The sequence below is a fragment of the Porites lutea genome, chromosome 2 (genome assembly GCF_958299795.1).
Source record: "Porites lutea chromosome 2, jaPorLute2.1, whole genome shotgun sequence".
Lineage (NCBI taxonomy): Eukaryota > Metazoa > Cnidaria > Anthozoa > Scleractinia > Poritidae > Porites > Porites lutea.
This window is the reverse complement of record NC_133202.1, coordinates 2,044,430-2,065,000: the sequence shown is the minus strand read 5'-3', so window position 1 is coordinate 2,065,000 and position 20,571 is coordinate 2,044,430. Positions and strand designations below refer to the sequence as shown.

The window sequence follows — 20,571 nt, the reverse complement described above, 5'->3', positions numbered from 1 at the left end:
GAGGTTTAAGAAATCATTGGACCACTAGATCTCTTTCTTAAGGGGTTAATTTTAGAAAAAAAAAAGTATTCTTCCAGTCTACGCTATATGCTTTGTTCAAATTGTTCGCGAAAAACGGTGTTTAAATAAATTCCAGCGCTAGGCAAACCGACTCAAACTGAAAATGGCTTAGAACGCGGTTTTGTTAAGGGAGCGGCCATTATTTATGGCCTAAGGTTGGGGGGCGGCGAATTTGGGGCTAAACAAGGTGAAATTTAGCCGATCCCCCCTTTGAATGTTACTTCACTGAAGTGATCCCCCCTAATAACATTTGATGACTTTCGCGATCCTTCCGGCTCCCCATGTCTTCTTCATTTTCCAAGCAAATTTGAGTGGTCCCCCCTCTGAATCCTTCCAAAGTTTTTAGCAATCCCCCCTTTTGTTCTCCTAAAAATCAAGTGACGCCCCCCCCCCCCGCCCGCACCCAGCCGATGAATAATGACCGGTCTCTAAACAAGGGCTAAACTCCGTTTAACTAAATCTCTATCCACTGGATAGTGCAAATGATATCCCTAATGCTTATCCAGTGGATGGAAATTCGCCATGTCAACGGTTTACCTGTTTTCTGAGAAGTACAAGAGAAAAGTTCAAAATGGAATGTGGCTCAGAGATGAAAGGTGTAAAGTCCAGACTATAGTCAATATTATTATAATAGGGCGTTTTTTGAGACACACCTTTTTTGCTTCTCTATGAATCACCTTTAACAATCGACGCTGCTTAAATTCTGTAGTCAAAATAATATGTTATTTTTAATAACACAGTTAGTAATGTAAGTTATTATTGACGCAATCATAGTGTTATTTCATAAACAGCGTGGACAGCGCAGCGTGGTACTATAAAATTGGACTGCATGATTCGAAGGTTTTTTAATTGTTCCTTGAGTAAGACGCAAATCCAGTTACGTGCATGCCATTGTCCGTTTAACTCAGTTTAACTTTATGCAGAAACAATCTTGATTTTCATCCCTCTTATATTTCTTGGCTTGCCGCGTGTCGTCGTTTTCCCTTCAAAACTACCAGTCCATTTCAAGTCAATTTGCATTACTGAGCATATATACAAATTCAGTTAATTTGGGTAGCCTAAGAGCAACGATTGACCGTATTCCGTAATAAGAATAAATGGAAAATCATTTCTTTGCATCATTCCATTGAATTAAAATATCCAGGAATCTGCCTAAAATAAAATTCCCGATGTAGGTAGAGTTAAAATAGTCCAAGAATCACGGTAGAGGAGATTTGTACCAAAACTTTTGCGACTTTGCGTAACGAATACAATCAATCGACCGCTGAACCTGAGGAAAAAGTTGATATTACGCGACGTTACCACTGATTTCCTCGCGAAATGACGTCTGAGAAACGAACGCAGAAATTCCACACTGATGGCGCGTCACTACTCAGATCTGGGAAGTACTTTTCATTGGTTCCAAAACCAGTGGTGACGTCACGAAATGTCGACTGTTTTATCAGGCTACTAGTTTTTGATATGAGCATAGAAGTTGATGGTTAAAAAGAATAATCGTGTCAGACTCACCTTCCAGAAACTGAGCCTTTTCAGCCTTTGAAATAAAGCAACCTGATGGATTCATCGGGGTCATGATGTTCCCTTGTAATTCGCAGTAAACTCCCCCTTCATTTCTTTGGCAGTGACCTAATCTATCTTTGATTCCACGTACAAAACTAAAAATATGTTTAAAGCTACTTAATGTGGCTACTTCTACCTCTGGCTGTTCTATCATCGAGAACACGTCTTTCACCAGAGGGCGTGAGAATTTTTTGATAGGGACAATCAGTTTGGGATGGAGGCCACCTGGGAGCACAGAAGGGTAGTCAGGAATGAATCCTGAATAATTTAGCGATGGTTTTCCTCCAACTGCGTTGAGAATATTGGCGGCAAGCGCCAGGTGAAACATCTCTTGAATAAAAACGTCTTTTAGTCTAGTGTGAATGTCAGAGTTGTTACCAGACTTGAGAGTGGCTAGGGCAGTCAAGTATGGTGGGATGGTCGCGTGCTCTACTTCCATGGCGGTCTGCAAGTCATTTCTCAGGTCTTTAACGGTGTAAGCTTCCTCTAGATTACCTGGAAGGATTAAAGTTAATATTTCGTAGAAATCTTTACGTTTATCCAAAGGACATTCGGCAGCTAAAATTTTTCGTTCCCAGTGCATTTTGCAAAACAGTAGTCGTGGTTACCTTCGTATGCTAGGTTTTCAAGGCGTCATGCCGATTTCATGCCGTGAGGGACTGGGCACTAGTCCGTGTATTATGGATTATCAACACAAGACCCACATAGTCAGAAAGATCACACTCGCCGAGCTTTGAAAATCCTCAAGATTGTGTTGATTGAAACTAAATTGAGATACAGCCATTTACAGTCAAACCAGGTCAAGCGTTCCCGTCGCTAACAAACTAATGAATTCATTAATGGAAAAATGATGGTTTGATTGTAAAATGTCTAAACTACATAGACACCTGGAGTCCAGCAATCATATCGATTCCCCGAATTTCGTAGTAATTTTTAAATTTTTGAATGGCCATAACTTGCTCAATATTGACCCGATTAAGACCAGACTTAAGGATTTTTAAAAGATGTCTGTACTGACTCTTTCTAACCATGTGGGTTCTATATTGCACTGATTCATTCCAGTCCCTCAAGGTATGAAATCGGGCAACGTAAGAGTGTATAGGAACGATAGCTTTATAGTTGACGGATGGAAACGAGTCATTTTAATCCGACACATTATTAGGAGCATAATACCCCCAGGCAAGCATAATTTTGAGCATAACACCTTGGTTGCAAAGGTGACGCCAAAAAACGTAATACTGGATTTTACAAGCATAATCCGTAGGACCCTAAATAGAAGAGCGCATTTGAGTTATCTAAGCCTTGTTCTGTAAACCCTTGCTTCTCCTTCAGCTTTCAAAACTTTCCCAAAGTTATGAGTTATGTAAACCTTATTCCTTGTGTAGACCCGTCTCCCCCTGCTTTCAAAACCTTCCCAAAGTTTCAGTCAAATTGTCAAGAAGAGACACGGAACACTAGACATTATCGCATGGTATATAAACATAGCACTGCAGAGTACGAAAATAACTAATGCGCGATATGACGAAGAATTTCTAAAAGACGCAAGACGAAGATTTTAGACGTCCGCATGTAGCTCCAACGCGGTCAAACGTATGATACCTGGTTAGACAATGCAAAACTGGCTTTTCATTTTCATCAAAGTAATGAGCTTATTTTTCCGTTTTTAAATTGAGCGATAAAAATGGACTTCTTAGCTTCCAATTATTTTGCTTGGCGTTTACAAATTTTCTTTACTTGATAGTGGTAAAAAGTTTAGTATACAAAGGCCGCCAGCAAGCAAGAGAGAATGAGCTGCGGCAAGTTATTCGATTCTACCCTCAGCCACCTTACTTTACTGGCCATGACGTGGCAGTAGTTGTGGATATAGTAACTTTGAAGACCAAAGCTAGAATTTGTAGTAACGCAGATATATGACAGTAGATCGAAATTGAAATTCTAAGCTGCAATTGCCTTTCTGAAATACCCTGATCCTGGGAATCGGCTCACAAAAGATGCTGGAATTGCGTGGCAATCAATTTATCAGTACTGTAAATGGTAACTGACGTCCATTATTATTATTATTAGTGATCTCACCTTGATAATCGGAGACTTCGTTTGGTTTCACTTTTCCCATTGCTATGATTAATACGAACAACTTTATTTCGAAGTTCATAATCAGGAGACGCTGAGAAACTGGCTTCAATTGCAATCAGGGGATCCACAGCCAAGCGTAACAAAAATAGTCGACGTGATCGACACGCAAGGTGCATGTGGTCAAAAACACCTTAATTAATCCCACGCCTTTCGTTTGCTGCATGCTTTGAAATGTGATCGGTGATTGGTATTGCGAGCATTCAACCAATCGTTCTGCTGGTTTTTCAAACAAACGGCTGTTTTATTTAAATTTTGACGCAATGTTGCATTTTTCATTGTTACGTTTCAATTTTATATCTTGACACTTTGCTACGTTTTTGGCCATCAATGTTGGCATAGTTTGAGCAAGCGGACAACATTTAGAAAAAAAAACTGCAAGACAAAACGATCATGGTACTATCCAAAGCCATAAAGCGCCATTAACAATGTCATTTTCACTCTTGGTTTTGACAGTCAGCATCGTTTTGAAACAGAGCCAGAACTGGATGAAACCATTCATTTAAGCATAATTGTAATCATTTACTTCTGAATCTTCTTTCCACTGCTCTCAATCGACACTCATGGTCGAAATTTATGCCAACGTGCGAAAATAACACTGTCATCCAAGTGTTGTTTTATAACAATTTTTATGGCACATTTTTAATTACGAATACTTGTCGCCATGATTAAAAACTACAACTTAGTCAGACCATTCCCCTTGCTTTCTATCCTTCTACTAATTCTGTCTACCCCCGTCCTTTCGAAACTTAACCAGTATTTGTATTTGTATTCTATTTTTTCTCCACTTAGCATTAATAACAAAAACACTATTAATTACAGAAAATGAAATAATACTAAGTAGCTAGGAGAGGGACACATCTAGGTAGACTAAAATGGTGCCCCTTGGTAAAATTGTATATTATGACAAAGAAAAATAGATACAGTATAGATATCATACTTAAAACAGCAGAATTGAAAATGTGGCCATCTTGCTTCATGACCACTGATGACTCCAACAAATTAAAGTTATCCATACACAGCATGAAAGAATACAAAATTGATGATCATAAGATATGACTATCTAGATACGAGGATCAATTTTCATTAACTATGTCAACAAACTGCTTGCATGTTCCTTCGTCAGGAAAACTGAAGCCTTAAAAAATACAACGAAAGGACTGGCCCATGACCAATCTAGTCCCCAGTATTTTTCCCTTAGAAAATAGGGTGGACCCCCTCATTTTCTAAGGTCAGGAGCCTAGCTTTTACCGCATAGCTTTTAGTGGCGCCACGTGTGTGCAACGGCCCGGGGCGTCACAAGTCGTTCACACACGTCGAACATCGTGCCAGCGCGGTTGGCCGAGAGGGTTTGGTGCACTTTACTTCCGTCTCAGTTGGTTCCAGTCCTCGCTTCTACTTATTCACTTCCGCGACGGGACGAATAGGTGTTCACACTGCACCAAAGTATAGCGCCAAACCCATCCGATATGTAACGCTCCACTTTCAAGATCGGCGAGGCGCAGTTTGGCTCCGTCACAGAAATTGCGCCGCCACAACCATGGTCATGGGCTCTTGCTAAGGTAAAAATCCAATCCAACTGCACCCTTTGACAATTTATAGAACAAAGCTTTTTCACTGGCTGTTACGATGCTGCACAGAAAACTGGGTTAGGAGCCGATTACTTCTAACTGGGTAAAGTTTGTTCCCAAACGTCCCATACTGTAGCTCGACACAACACCCGGACCCGAGTCTCAAGTGGCCAGTAGAACTGAAGTAAAATCGTACGATTGTCAAAAAGTTTTGCTTTTGTTTGTTTGTTATTGTCTTTTTTTTTTGGTATTTAATAGCTGCAGCTATCGCTGATCTTTTTTCCAACGATCCTAGCCAGATAAAGCAACAAGACATAGCCAGAGGATAAAAATCTTGAGGCCTTCTGGTGCTTTTATGGGTGGTTTTAGTATTACGACTGGCATGTCACGTGGGTTCAAATATTTAGCGAATATTTAGTTACCAAGTTGCGCGCATAGAAATGATATAGCTTTTGACCTGTCATTCTCAGCTTGATTTACAATGTTCTCAAGGAATAACGAACGTCGCGTCAAAGGCTTCAGGGGCTTTCACGTAAAGGGCGTTTATATTTACAGACGTGCTTCACTGACGAGATATTTCATCGCGCGCTTTAGTAGCGAAGGAGTAAAACGAGTTAATTGAACGCAAAAATACGTACTAGGGTGAGGTAAGATGACGTTTTTTGTTTTAAACCAAGTCAGTAAGTCTTATTAAGCAATTAAGCGCTCAACTCTCTCTCAATCTATTTATATCTCTTCAAGTCTTGAATGCAGTCAGCGTCACACAGTTTTCACTCTTGAAAGTTTTCTCTTTAAGTCAGATTTAAATTTAATTTACCATGTTGGCTCCAGACCTGTTAGGTTATGGAAGTAACCATCAAATATACGGATAAGCGCCAAGGAGTTCAGATCAGTGTCTTTATCGTTGCATGTTTTTGTACCCTTGATCGAGTACAAAAAAGGATACAATTGTCCATCAATATATGTCCTGTTATTTTGGGGATCTTTAGCTTTAAATGTAATGTTGCAATTTTGCATTTACATCCAAGGCAGGCTGACCAACCTGTAGTTGGCCAGCTTCATTAACCACGAAATTCAGAACTATGAATGATTTTAATCAGTATACTGAACATTCTTCATGATACTTTTCGATTGAAGGCTTCTTCTTTTCCTTCGTGAACTATTACATAAAAATATTCATTGCATTTCTTCAGCAATATGTGACCAAGGGCTTTGTGTACTATATACGTTTAGATCGTTCTGTCACGACCTTCAGGAACTTTCTCGATAGTCAAAAAGGCGCCCTACGGGCAATCAAATTTTGGCCACAGCGAAGGGAATACCAAACATATGCCATGGCGACCGTGAGACATCTAAAAGTCAGCAGTAAGATCTGGACCGCAAGCTGCTGATTCTGAGCCCCTTTCACTGGCAGTAGTTAGCTATATAGTAAAATGGGTATCCTGGGTCAAACTTCGAATTTCCAGAAATGCATTAAAAAAACTAATAAAATCCCAGAATATGCAAGGGATTTCAGAAATGAATATCTTTTTATAAGAGGTATCAATAAGACATGTGAAAAATTTGTAAAAAAATTAGATGTAGATGCAAAAATATTTGATACTCCTCAAGCTTATCAACTTATGCTATATTTTAGAAGATTTTTAAAAGCTAAAGAACTTGGTTATCTTGAAGATAATAATGAGTTTAAATTTGAAGAAAGTGATATCAATTTCATTGAATCACTAGAATTACAATTAGATGATTATATGGATTTATTTTATGATATAGATAGTGGTAAGTTTAATCAGGAAAGATATGATAGTTATGAATATAAAAATTTAGTAGAGTTTAATGATTGTTTTGAAAGATTTAAGAGTAAAGTATATATTAAAGAAATGACTTATAGTGATTTTGAGCGTAATATTAATATATTAGATAGTGATAGTGATTAATATTTTTAATCTTATGACATTTTTTTTGTTATAAGATTCCATTTTTTTAAACACCATTTATTATATTTTTTTTGTTTTTAAATAGCTTAAAAAAGAGAGTTATATAATTAATAATAAAAGATGAGTCTTCAAGACGTTTTTGTTGGAGATGAGTGTATTAAATTACCAACTCCTTTTAAAAGAGATAGAGAATGGTTTAGGGAGTTTGTGACTTTAAATCAGAATAAAAGTAAGTCACTTGATGAAGATAATAAAGAATCTAAAAATAAAATAGCGGAAGATGATACTGGAGCATATTTAATGATTAGAAATATTGGTTATCTTTTTAACGGAATGGGTGATTTTAATTGTAATAAAGACAAAAAACTTTTTGAACTTTGGGATAAAGAAGAGTCTGAAATTAAAAAAAGGATTGAGGTTATTAACAGTTGTTTGGATGTATATGATATAATTTTTCCTTATACCAATCGAAAGCCAATACTTAGTAAGTATGATTTAAAGTTGGTACATGATCTTATGGATAGACTTTTTTATGATACTGCTTATCCAGTTATGAATGAATACGGAGTAGATTTAAATATGGAATTAGGCTGCCCTGGTTGGCTTGATCTTAAAAAAGTTTTATTGAGGTTTTTTTCAAAGATTAATTTTGTTAGAGAGTTTGAAGAATTTGCAGAGGAAGTTGAGGGAACAGGTCATATTAGACCTATACTTAGAGCGGATGGTTCTAGCCTAAAGGGTACTGGTACATTTTTACTGAGTTTTACTGAAGAAGATGAGGAAATAGAGGATAAAGATAAAAAAGTAAAAGTTAAGAAAACTAAGGGAATAGTAAAGAGAAAACTCAAGGCAAAGTAAAATGAGATTTAAAGGAATAAAAATATATTAGGGAAATTCCCATTTGATGGGTTTGTGTGTAATTAGGGAAATTCCCATTTTGATTAGTTTTGTGTAATTAGGGGATTTTCCCAACAAAAATAATCTAATCAAATAATAAAATGGAATTCAAAAACGATATTCCTACACAAGAAGATTTAGATTTTATAGTTGATGATGGTTATAATCATGATGAGGATCCAACATATGAGCCTAAAGATTCCTCTTCGTCAGATGATGATAAATATGTTGTTTCAGGTAAAGAGTTTAAAAAACTAACCAGAAAAGCTAAAAAACTTGGTGCTGAATCACTTGATTATTCAACATGCAAAAATAACAAATATGTAGCAACACTTTCAAGTGGAAAGAAAATTCATTTTGGATCACCAAATTATCCAGACTATCTTATTCATCAAGACAAAGATCGAAGAGATAGATATCTTGCTAGAGCCAAAAAGATTAAGAATAAATTAGGAGAGTTAACTTATACTAATCCTGAATCTAGCAATTATTGGTCGGTTAATTTGCTATGGCCAGAAAAAAAGTGAATTAAAGATTTGATAAAATATAATAAAATGAGTTCAAATGGTATTGTTGGTTTAACTTATCCATCTAATGTTTTTGATTTAAATAATAAAAAAATTGTTACTCGTAATTATGTTGATAATAAATTTAACGAAAAATTTATAAAAGTTTTAGAAGAAGGATTAAAAGAAATTTCAGAAAGATTATATAGTATAGAAGTAACAATTGAAAAAATGATTTAAAGAATAAATAAAATATAATAAAAAATGCAGTTATCCAGTTACGATCATCTAACGACTGATAATATTATCTTTAATGAAGCCAAAGAGTACAAAGTGAAAGATAGCAAGATCAAATACAAACGTATCCCAATTGAAGTCAAATATTCAAATGGAAAGAAAGGAGCTTTGGTAGTTGAAACTCCACTTCTTTTCTCTTTTGGTGTGAGTGAGAAGAAAAATCAAGAAACAAACAAGTTAGTTGGTTATAGTATTCCAGTATGTCTTTGGGCGAAAGATAGCGAGTCAAGTACTAAAGAAAAAGCATTTTTTGATGTTATTAACAATGTAACAACTCTTTCTAAGCAACATCTAGAGAATGAATACGGTGCAGATCTAGCATCAACTCTGTCTTCGCCATTTTATCACAAACAGGAAGAATATACAGATAAGAAAGGAAAGAAGAAAACAAGAATAGACCCCTCATCCGCACCAGTTCTTTACGCAAATCTGATTTACTCAGAAAAATCAAAGAAAATTCTTTCTTTATTTAAGACAAAGGGAGGTAAGGATTTAAATCCTTTTAAATATATTAACCAGTACTGCAATGTTAAAATGGCTTTGATAATCGAAGGAATCTTTATAAGTAAGACTGTAACATCTTTACAAATAAAAGTACATGAGTGCTATATCAAACCATTAAAACCTAGAGAGTCTTTACTAACAATTGAAGAGGTAGAGGAAGAGGAAGAGGATAGTGAGCAAGTAGTTGAAGACTTAGTTATCTCTGATGAAGAAGAAACTGAGTAAATAATAGGATTTTATTTTTAATACAAATTTTGTATTAAAAATCAACCAAATCCTTAGAACTCACCCATGAGTTAAATTTATCAGGATATCCACTCCATTTTACTAGTGCCATTTTCTTTTTATTATCCCTCCTGATAATTTTTTCTATTCTAAATGTCTGCTGTTTTGCTTTTTGTAATTCTTGTTCATAGAAAGAACCCTTAATCTCTTCCCCTGTCAAATCAACGATACTATACGTACAAATATCTCCTCTGTCCAGTTTGGTGTGTAACCTTTATCAAATACCTTCCCTTATATTTTGAGATTCTAACTTTATCACCAACCGCAAACTTTGGTTTACCAGGTTTCAAGTAGATTAAATCACCGTATAAATTAGTCCAAACTTTATTTTCATTTTTCTTTTTACTTGCTTCAACAGGAGTCATTTTTACACTGGAATGTCTAGAATTATTGTAATCATTGACTAGTTTATCTATCTTATACCTGCCAGCTCTCACGCCTTAGGCGTGAGTCTCACGCCTGCGGGTTGAAAACTTCGATCTCACGCCGGCTCACGCCTGCGGGCCAATTTCTCACGCCTGATTGAAAAATGTGAGTTGTTGCCGTCTTGCTTGACACAATTTCCAAAAATATGTTAACTCAGACCCATGTAAGGAACGAAAACCATGTGTAAATGAATAAATAACAATACCTTCCTCGCGATCTCTGATTTTGTGGATAAGCGTTTTCTCGATAACTTCGCCTTCGGCAGACTTCGGACTTCTTCGGGAGACTTCGGACTTCTTCGGGAATCTTCGGAAATGATCGTGTCGTCTGCAAAAATCCCAGAACTCCCAGGATAAAAATCTCACGCTTATATCTCAGAAAAAGTTGGCAGGTATACTATCTTATCCCAGTAAACAGTGTTGTTGTTCACAGTAAACATCTTCCACATTCTGTTTTTCATTGTTTTATTCCATCGCTCAACAACACTAGATTTCTCTTCATTTTCAGTGTGATACAGTTTGATTCCCTCTCTTTTCAGAAACTCTTTGAAATGTTTACTGATAAACTCAGAACCTGTATCTGTCCATAGCATTCTTGGTTTACGTTTACTTTTGAATATGTCCTCAAATGCTTTACTAACAGTTTCAGTTTTCTTATCTTTCAACCCCCTAATCCATCCATACTTGCTAAACACATCTATAACCATTAGAAGATATTTTACCCCTTTATTCCATTTACTAAACTTTTGCATTTCAACTAAATCAGATGCCCAGATATCATCAATTCCGTTTGACACCACTGATCTCTTTTGAAAGTTTCTTGTGATTGGTTTGTGAAGTTCGTCGGCTAATTGTTGAGACCAATCACTACTCAACGCCGACGCGCGTTTAAACCAAGTCCAAGTTTTTGTTTTGTATTTATAGCCGTTCTAGCAAGCCAATGACCCCATTGTCTTTTTTTCCAAGGAATAGCATCTAAGGCTTTTACCATTTTTTTATCTGCAACATGTTTACATTTCAGTTGTTCGCTTTTTGGTTTATTTCCACAGACGGTGTAGTCAACATCATGTTGCATACTAACCGCATCCGTCGGCCCTGTTGGTTGTTGATACATTTCTAGTATATGTCCCTCAGAATCATGACGAAGTTGGTCCTCAAGAGGATTACCAGGGCCAGTATAATTTTGGCCTGGTACAACTAAACCTTTTTTGGGTGCTACTTTGAGAATGGCTTTATGAATATCAATTCCTCTTCCATCCAATTCTGGTCTATCAATTTTATATTTCTTTTTTGGTCTCACTTTTGTTGATAGTTCATCCATTGCTGATCCAAAAGAATCTTGAATAAATGGAGTGAGTTTACTAACCCCATAATTTACAGCTTTCTTTTGAAGATTTTTATTTCTCATTAACTCGCTTGCTCCATATCGTCCCATTTCAACTGCTTTTTACCCATCCAAGGTAAACCGTAATGAACAAATCCACCAACTGCTGTACCAACAACAGTATCAAAGACGCCCGCCCCTTCAGACGGGCTGATTAGTTTTTTGACTTTCGTTTTCTCTTTTTTCCACTTCCAGTTTGAGAAGCTGTTCCAGTTTCCACATATCTAACTTTTTTATTTCTACAAACTGCACATCTACAAAAGAATTGAGTTCTACCTCTTTTATCTTTTTGGTAACCACTTGGCTCTGTGCAAGGAGTTACTTTTTTATCTACAATACAATATGATTCTGTCATTTAGTATAATGTTTAGATAAATATGTCTACTAGATCTAATTTTTTAAAAAGTGAACTTCAAAAGATATACAATAATTTAAACATGAGTTATGAATATGCTGATTTATCTAAATTGGAAAATGACACTAAATTTATAAAAGTATTTGAGTTGCTGATGGAAATAAGTGAGAAATCAAGTAAACTTAATAAAGTTGTAAAAGGTAATTATCTATTTATATAATAAATGGAAGCCAAATTCTTTTCTGAGATAGAAAAAAAGATGGATGTTAAAACACTAAAGGATTTTGAGAAAGATGTACGAACACAACTAAATAATAAGTTTGAAATTCTTAGAAAGAAAAATGATGATCTTTCTAGAATACTAATGGCTGGTGAATGTGAGATGTGGGGGAAAATCAGAGATGAGGACTATTCTTGGTTGAAAATAAATAGTGATAAAAAGAAGAAACTTTTTAGACTTATTAATATTTTCTCACAATTTGATGAAATAGTTGATAGTGTTAAAGATTTAAGTGTAAAAGTTGAGAGTGTTAAAGAGCTAAAGAATTTACCAGATGAGTAAAAAATAATATTTATTAAATATTATTTTTATCCTCCAAAATACTCCTTTATAAAATCGCTGTTGTCATTATCGAAATGTGGGTTATGTATTACATTAAGAATACTATTACCCCGCTGTCTCTCAAACAGATAATACAAACACCATTATCCACATAGAACAGTATTGCGATTTTGTATTTCATCCATTGAGTAAACTATACGTTTTCCAGAAGTACGAAAATACTCTAATGCTTCATTTGGCATTATCAAACCAAATGGATCGAAGTACTCAACTACATTGCTTATATTTCTATAACAAACCCAGTGTGTCCCAGGGCCTTTAATATCATCTAGATTGATTATTCCACATTCTTTTCTTATCTTATGAGGCAGACCATTACGGCTATATATTCCTCTGAAATGTTTAATACCAAGTCTTTTTACCCAATTCATGAGGTCGAAATTGGATAGTGGTTTAATTACAAAATTGTTCCGAGAATTGGAATTGAGTTGAACGGGCTGTTTTTTCCTAGAAGAAGACCTTTGCCCTTGGACTTTTTTTTTACTCCCATTCCAACTGGGTTTTCCCATGTACCAATAAAGGGTGGTGAGCGATAAGGATATCCTTTACCATGTGCGGGTTGAGGATGTGGAACGTAAACATTTGCTGTATTAGATGATCCACGTCTATCAACCTGTAGCCCAGATCCAAACATCTTAGATACCAGGCTAATTGCCATTGGAATTCCAATAGATGCAAGAGTTCCAAGAAATCCTCCTTCTATCTGCCTGCGAGTTGGTTTGATAACGAGTTGCCCACCTGTTTGATAAGCTTTGTTAATTTGATTTATTTGTGATTTGGTTAATTCTCTTACAATAGCTGGTAACATTGGGATAAACTCTGGGGGAATTGTAATTCCTTTTCCAAATATTTTATTTATTCCAAGTTCTCCAAGTGCGGTTGCAGCACCAGTTGCCAATGCAGGAACAGCTTTAGAAATTCCTTTTATTGCATATGGTAGTACTTTTGCTCCAAGAGAAGCAAGTGATGAAAATAAGTTTCCACCATGTTTTACAGATTTTCTAATCTGAGTTTTACTTATCTTTATATCTGATCCTGTGCCATTTGCTAGTGATTTCTTTATTTTATCAATTTGTCTTTTTGTTAGCATTAACTCATCAGAACCTCGAAGATGAGAATGTTTTAATCTAAGAGTTAGTGGTGATTGATTTATTATTGCAGAAGCCAGTTTTGACTTCTGTCCATCTGTAAGTGTTACTCCGTATTCAAAATAAGTAGTCATTTTTTATTATAATATTTATATTAAATTGATTCAGGAAATTTAATCATATCTGTTATTTTTTTCTTTTTAGGTTTAGGTTTATTTTTCTTATTTTCTTCTATTGTATTTTTAACGAAAAGATGAAGTTTAATTTTATTTATTTTATATTGTGTTTTATTATTTTTTTCTTTTAAAAGTTGAAGCTTAATTTTATTTATTTTATATTGACTCATTTATTTTATTTTTAGATTAAGCTCTAAGCAATAGTTTTCCTCCTTGCTGTTCGATTTCTGCTTCTCGTTCGTGAAGTACCAGAGCGTAGATATTATAATCAGCGTTTGGATTAGCAGATAATTCATAATGAAACGATAGTTTTGTTACTCCATCTTTGATATCCATTTTTTGTTTTGTCAGGTCAAAATAAACAAAAGGAAACAAAGACTCAAAATTTGATCTATTGAGAAGTGTTCCACCTTGAAAGTCGTTATTTGCGTAAACATAGCCCATTACTTCTCTGAAAACTCTTGCTGGATCTGTAGCTGGTTTAAAGTGAATATCAGGATACTCATTTCCATTTCCAACCTCGAGATAACAGCGAGATATATTAGCATTGTTTGGCAGATTAAAAGTATTGTATAAAAATGGATTTTCTGTTTGTGAAGTAATATTGGCTGTGTTAATTCCAAAAACAAAGACATGGCGAAGTTTTGAGATTGCATTTGTAATTCTAAAATGGCCTGTTTGCTGTTGAGAGTTATTTGATCGCTCTACCATTTCATTAAGATACTTCCATTTGTAGGGCTTGAGATAATTTTTCAGGTATATTTCTTGTCCTTCTTTGTTAAATGTTATTCTTGGAACAAATAGTTGAAATCTTGTTAGTATAACTCTACAATCATTCCCACCAGCTCGCCAAATAAGATTGTTATCTGATTCTAGTTCAATATTTAGTTCAATTTTTGTATTTGGAAGAAGTTTATCATCTAATGATTCAAAGAAAGAATATCTGTTAAGAGGAATTTCACATCGTACTGTTTCTGAATCACCTAACAAAGCTTTTCTTACTGCAAAACCTTTGTTATAATTAGTATCAACATCATCTATCATTAATCCCGCTTCATCAGCGTTATTAGCTGCATTTCGTCTGTGAGTTACTTGCCTTTTTGTGAATCTATTTCTTTCAGCATTTCTTGATGTATCAAGATAGAAAAATTCATTTGTGGCAACACTCTCAACATAAGATGGATTATACTCAAGCAAATTTTTAATATTTACTATATGATTAGCATAGTTGCAACTGTAAACATCTCGTCCGTTTGCAAGGATGGATAACTTTTCTATGAGAGAACTACTTCCATTTACTATTCCCATTTGATCTCCATCAGCATCTATATTAGCTCCAGCAGCAAGTTGATTAACTTTGAAATCTACTGAAAATCGCGCGTTATACCAATCAAAAGGAGTGGCCTCACCTGTGTTATCAGCAACAAATCTATGATCTGTTTTAGTTTGGTGAGCACCATTTCCAGGCGCGGCTAAAGCCTGTTCAAGGTCAAAAACAACATCTTCATATCTTTCTAAATATTCTGGATTTCTAAAAGACTTCATTTTATTTTAATAATTATATAATTTTCTCTTACGTGTTGAACCTCAACTAAGAATGGCATTCACTCTTTTATTTATCTGTTGTTGAGTCATTTTTTTGCTTGGAATTGTTTCAACATTTTCATTAAAAGTAACTTTTGGTGTATCATTACTTTTGGATAGCATTTGCACTATCTTATCACCAGCCCTTTTGCCAACATATTCACCAGTTTTTGTTGCAGCTGCTGTCACCGCTTTTGTAGCTCCTTTTTTAGCAGCTTTTTTCATTGTCTTTCCAAATATTTTTTTACCAAACGATTTAAAAACATCAGTTATTCCTTCTCCGTAAATGTGTTGTATTGTATATCTCCCCAATTCAGGGTCAAGTTTCTTTTTAAACTCTGATTGTCGCATCATTTTATTTTAATAGTTATACAAAATGATTATTAGAGTAGCCCCCGCTTACATTGAATGGAGTATCAAAGTCATAAACCAATCAATACCGTTGAAATTTACTGGTCTTCCAAGTGAGTCTGTCACATAGATTCTCATTTCATCAATGTGATATCTAGATACAGAACAATACAATGGTCTTTTAGGTTCAAACGTAAATGGATAAGACCTTGTGAGATTATCAGTTGGTATTACAGCAATGGTATTTGTGTTTATTCCATTTACAATGCTATCAGTTATTGCGGTTGTGTTGATATTTAATACATCAATCGAATTTGTGATATTTGGTAGTTTTGTTCCATACTCTGTTTTAGTAACAAGTTTCTTTTCAAATCCAATTAGGTCTCCAAATTTTGTCCCTCTCAGATCAAGTTGATAATCACCATCAAGTGATATGAGAACTCGATAGGTAGATAGTATAAAAGTTAGATTGATTGAATACTTCTTTTCTCCTTTTGAATTTGTTGAGTGATGAGACTTTTGATCCATATACTGATGAATATAATCATTGATATCTGAGTAGGAATACATTCCATCTACAAAAGTAATTGTTTGCCAGGTTGATCCATCATGGGTGTATTTGATTTTATTGTTTCCATAATCACTATTAATGTTGTACCAAGAGTAAGTCATGGACAGTCGATCAAGAGCAAGCTGGTGTTTCTTATCAGGGTCAAGTTTCATAGATGGATTAAACTTAATAGTAAAATCACCGGGTCTGCTTGTTCCTCTTTTTTCTCTGTTTATTGAGGAAATGTGGATAGCTCGTTCTTCCATTTTTAATTAATAGATATATAACTTTTTAGTAAATTATTTAGTTGTTTTTTTGTGATAACTTTCATTTGCGAGAGAAAACTCAGGTATCACACTATTATTCCCAGCAAGAACTGAACCACCTAGTAATTCAAGTCTGTCTAGGAGTTGATGTGGGTTATTAAAGTAAATCATTCCTTCCCCTACCTTATATTTAAGAGATCTTAAATAATCTTTCATAGTATTTTTATATTTCATTAGTGTTCCTTTTTGCATTTTTTAAATTTCAGTTTCAGCTTCATATACTGGAGATGGATTTTTAGCTTTCTTTCTACCACTAATTTCACCAGTTAGTTGTTTTATTTGGCCGTCTAATTGTTCTAAAGTTAGTTCTAAAACTTTAGGATTAATTTCAAAAAAATCATTTGATCTTGGGTATTCAAATTCTTTTAATAAATCTAGATCTCTCCCTTCAAAGTTTTTTTCTAAATTTAACATTCTAACATCATCTGGAGGTCTGTGTTCTGGCACCCAATCTCTATCCCAACCTTCTTCGTTGTCATATGGTAATTCTTTCAAATTAGCTAATCGCTCGAACTGATCAAAACCTTGAGTAATAGCTCTTTGATTAGATCTAAGACCCTCTGTTAGAGCAAGTTCATTTTTTTAAGTTGTGCTATAGTTGCGTTTTGCTGCTCATCAATACTTTTTTTAATACTATCTTGAGATTTAATAAGTGGTTTAAATGTCTCTTTAAAACCTTCCCGAGCATCTTGTTTTTGCCATTTTGTTATTTTTATTACATCTCTCACCTGTTGAGTCAAAGCATCAGCTTCAATTTTATTTCTTGAGAATTTTTTAGCTTCTTCAATATCCATTTTATATAATCATTAGATAATGGAAATACCAAATTATGATAGCGGTGACAACCCAGATAAAAAATATAAACAGTTATTTCCTTTCATGCCATCAGACACATTTCGAATGTTGATCTGTGGAAACAGTGGAAGTGGTAAGACTAATCTGTTGTACCACATGTTAATTAAACCACTACTACACTTTGATGAAATTTATCTTTACGCGCGTAATCTAGAGCAGGATAAGTATCAAAAGCTAATTCAGAAAATGAGAGAACTGAATAGTAGAGTGGGATATGAAATACTTCATGTGAGTAATGATGAAATAACCCCAGTGTCAGGAATGGATTATGAAGACAATCAAAAACTTGTGATATTTGATGACTATGTATGTGATAAAAACCAGAGACAGTTAATAGATTATTTCATTCAAGGACGACATAAGAATTGTTCTGTGGTGTATCTTAGTCAATCATTTTACAAAACTCCAAAGGACATTCGGTTAAATTGTTCTCATTACTGCCTGTATGAATTTCCATCATCGAGGGAGAGCAACAGAATATCATCTGAGTTAGGAGTTAATAAAGAAGACTATAAATCGGCAACTAGAAAATCGTTTTCATTTCTATACGTTGATAAACCAAGAAAACGTATTGCAAAAAACTTTACTGGAGTTATCTAACTTAATAATTAAAATGGGAATATTTAACGAACAAACTTTTGATCATCCTTTTGCTAAAGGAATTCAGGGTGCTCCAGGAGTTGGTTTTAGTCTCACTTCAAGTGGGGATTATGATATGAATAAAAAAAGACTCACAAATGTTGGTGATGGCGTAAGTCCAAGTGACGCTGTTACACGCAAACAATTGGACAACTCTGGAGTTGGTGATGTAAATAAAGATATTGATTTGAAAAATTCTTACAATATTAAGAAGAGCAAAAAGAGAACATTTGATCAACTCAAAGCAGCTACTGAATCATTAGTTAGTTATGAAGAAGTAAGAGAAAACTTCATTGGAATAAACGAAGCAGAAGCAATGAAAACATATTTGGATATGGGGAGCAATTTCATTTACAATGTTAAGACTCCAACTGCAAACGACCAAGCAACAAATAAATCCTATGTTGATACAACAGTAACAAATACAATGAGCACTGCAGCAACAAAAGCAGAACTTGCTGATTATCTCAAAAAAGATGGAAGTGTTGCAATGACAGGAAATTTGGACATGGACAACAATCGAATGTACAATCTGCCAGCTCCAACTAATGCCAAACAACCTACACCATTGGGTTTTACTGATTTAAAGTATCTCCATGTTGCTGGAACAAATAAAATGACTAATCATCTAAACATGGATAATAAAAATATAATTAATTTAAGACCGCCGACAAAAGACACAGACGCCGCAACCAAAAAGTATGTGGATGATAATACAGCTGCCTCAGATTTAAGTGATTATTTGGAAAAAGATGGTACAGTCGCTATGAGTGGAAACTTTAATGTTGGTGGTAATAAAATAACTAATCTTAAAACTCCCACTTCAGATAGTGACGCGACAACCAAAAAGTATATTGATAGCCTCGTTCATCATACTGCAGTTCAACCAAGTCATTATAAGGATCAGTTTAGTTATCTCATGTCAAGTTCGATTCAATGGACGGATGAAATCGATGGTGGTCTTAGTTTTAATATATATAAGATAGGAGACTTATCACCTTCAGAAGGTAACTTTCACGATTACAACCATAAAGTTCTTTTCATGTCTATAATTAAAAATCGCCAAGGTCAATATAAGTATAAGATGGGAATTAATTTTTACCGACTACCTGCAAATACTGATTACACGTTGTGTCTGGAGATACTTAACACTGATTATAATCTTTGGAATAAGTCTCAAATAAGTGTTGACAAAGGAACTTCAAAAGGATTATCAATTGGAAATGTAAGTGTAAAGAAACTATCCCACAGGTATACTGATTCAAAAGGGCAAACAAAAGTTATGTACTACCATAGAATAATAGTTAATTTTCGTAAGTTGTCATCTGGAAATAAGTTCTTTCTTCACATTCTTGTTGATATAAAAAAAAGAGGATATACCATTTCTAGATATCCGTTAGTTTTTAAGGGGGTTTACCTGATTGTCTATGGTATTGTGGGTACAGTCAGCAATATCGATCCAGATAAAGTTTACGATTATCACACCGCATTTGACATCAAACCAACAGAAGTGGTGTACAATGTTGATATTAACGCAAATCAAAAAGAAATTAAAAATATCAAACTTAACCGACAAAATGATAATAGTGCTGCAACAGTTGCATTAGGAAAAGAAGTAGCTCCTTTTACTAAAAATGCTTTGTACAGATTATACTTTAGTGAGTTTTATGACTTTGCTGATGCGGATATTTACGGAATAAATATAAATTCATCTGGAGTTATTATTAATTCTTTTAAACCTAATATTATAATACCAAATAAGGATCTAAGTATTATAAGAAACGATGGAATAAATGTAAACGGATATACTTTAACTTTTAATCCTTCTAATCATACTTCAAATTATACACTATGTATTGTTCTTACTCATTGGAGAAATAGAAATTTATATTTAAAAAAGATAAGAAGAAGTGATAATAAAATAATAACATATGTTACATACGAAACTGCAGGCCATGAATTTGCATTAGAAGTTAATAGAACTATAACTACATCTTTTACTGCTCTAAATAGTTTTAATGGAAAAAAAATTGTAATATGGCTGGCAGAAAATTTTAGTTCAAATGTTACAAAAGTTAAAATAAGTAACTATAGCTCATCATTAACTTTAAACTCTACTGTTTACGCTAATGACCAATATTGGACTCTTAATATTGATGATGGAGTAATTTATAGATTAATGTCTAGTCCAAACTTTTACGACACCGACTCTGAGCAATATCATAAAGTAATGCTTCAAGAAAAGTTAAATGGATCTTATACAATGTAAAGAATAAATGAAGGATATCTTTGAATTTAATCACATAGATAAATCTCTGTCAGAATCGGATATTAATACTCTCAAAGACTTTTATAGTCACTACCACAAGAAATACTGGTGTTTTAAAAAGTGTTGTAAGAGTTATAAATTTCTTGATGATGTTTTCACAATCTCTGGAATAAGTCTTGTAGCTATAGGAACAATTGCTGGTG

At 34.4% G+C, this 20,571-nt stretch overlaps 2 protein-coding genes across 2 annotated transcripts in view; one reads left to right on the top strand and one right to left on the bottom strand.

Moving 5' to 3' along the window:
- LOC140927363 (uncharacterized) overlaps positions 1 to 3,902 on the bottom strand; it is an 11,361-nt gene extending 7,459 nt beyond the window's left edge. The window contains exons 1-3 of the mRNA XM_073376995.1: positions 3,694 to 3,902; positions 1,570 to 2,115; positions 714 to 763 (exon numbers count right to left, since the gene is read on the bottom strand). Of these exons, the coding sequence (XP_073233096.1) occupies positions 714 to 763; positions 1,570 to 2,115; positions 3,694 to 3,772 (675 nt within the window). The 5' untranslated portion in view covers positions 3,773 to 3,902. The remainder of the gene's footprint in view (positions 1 to 713; positions 764 to 1,569; positions 2,116 to 3,693) is intronic.
- Positions 3,903 to 5,832: 1,930 nt separating this feature from the next.
- LOC140927364 (uncharacterized) overlaps positions 5,833 to 20,571 on the top strand; it is a 51,451-nt gene continuing 36,712 nt past the window's right edge. Inside the window, exon 1 of the mRNA XM_073376997.1 lies at positions 5,833 to 5,968. The gene's annotated coding sequence lies outside the window, so the exon portion shown is untranslated. The remainder of the gene's footprint in view (positions 5,969 to 20,571) is intronic.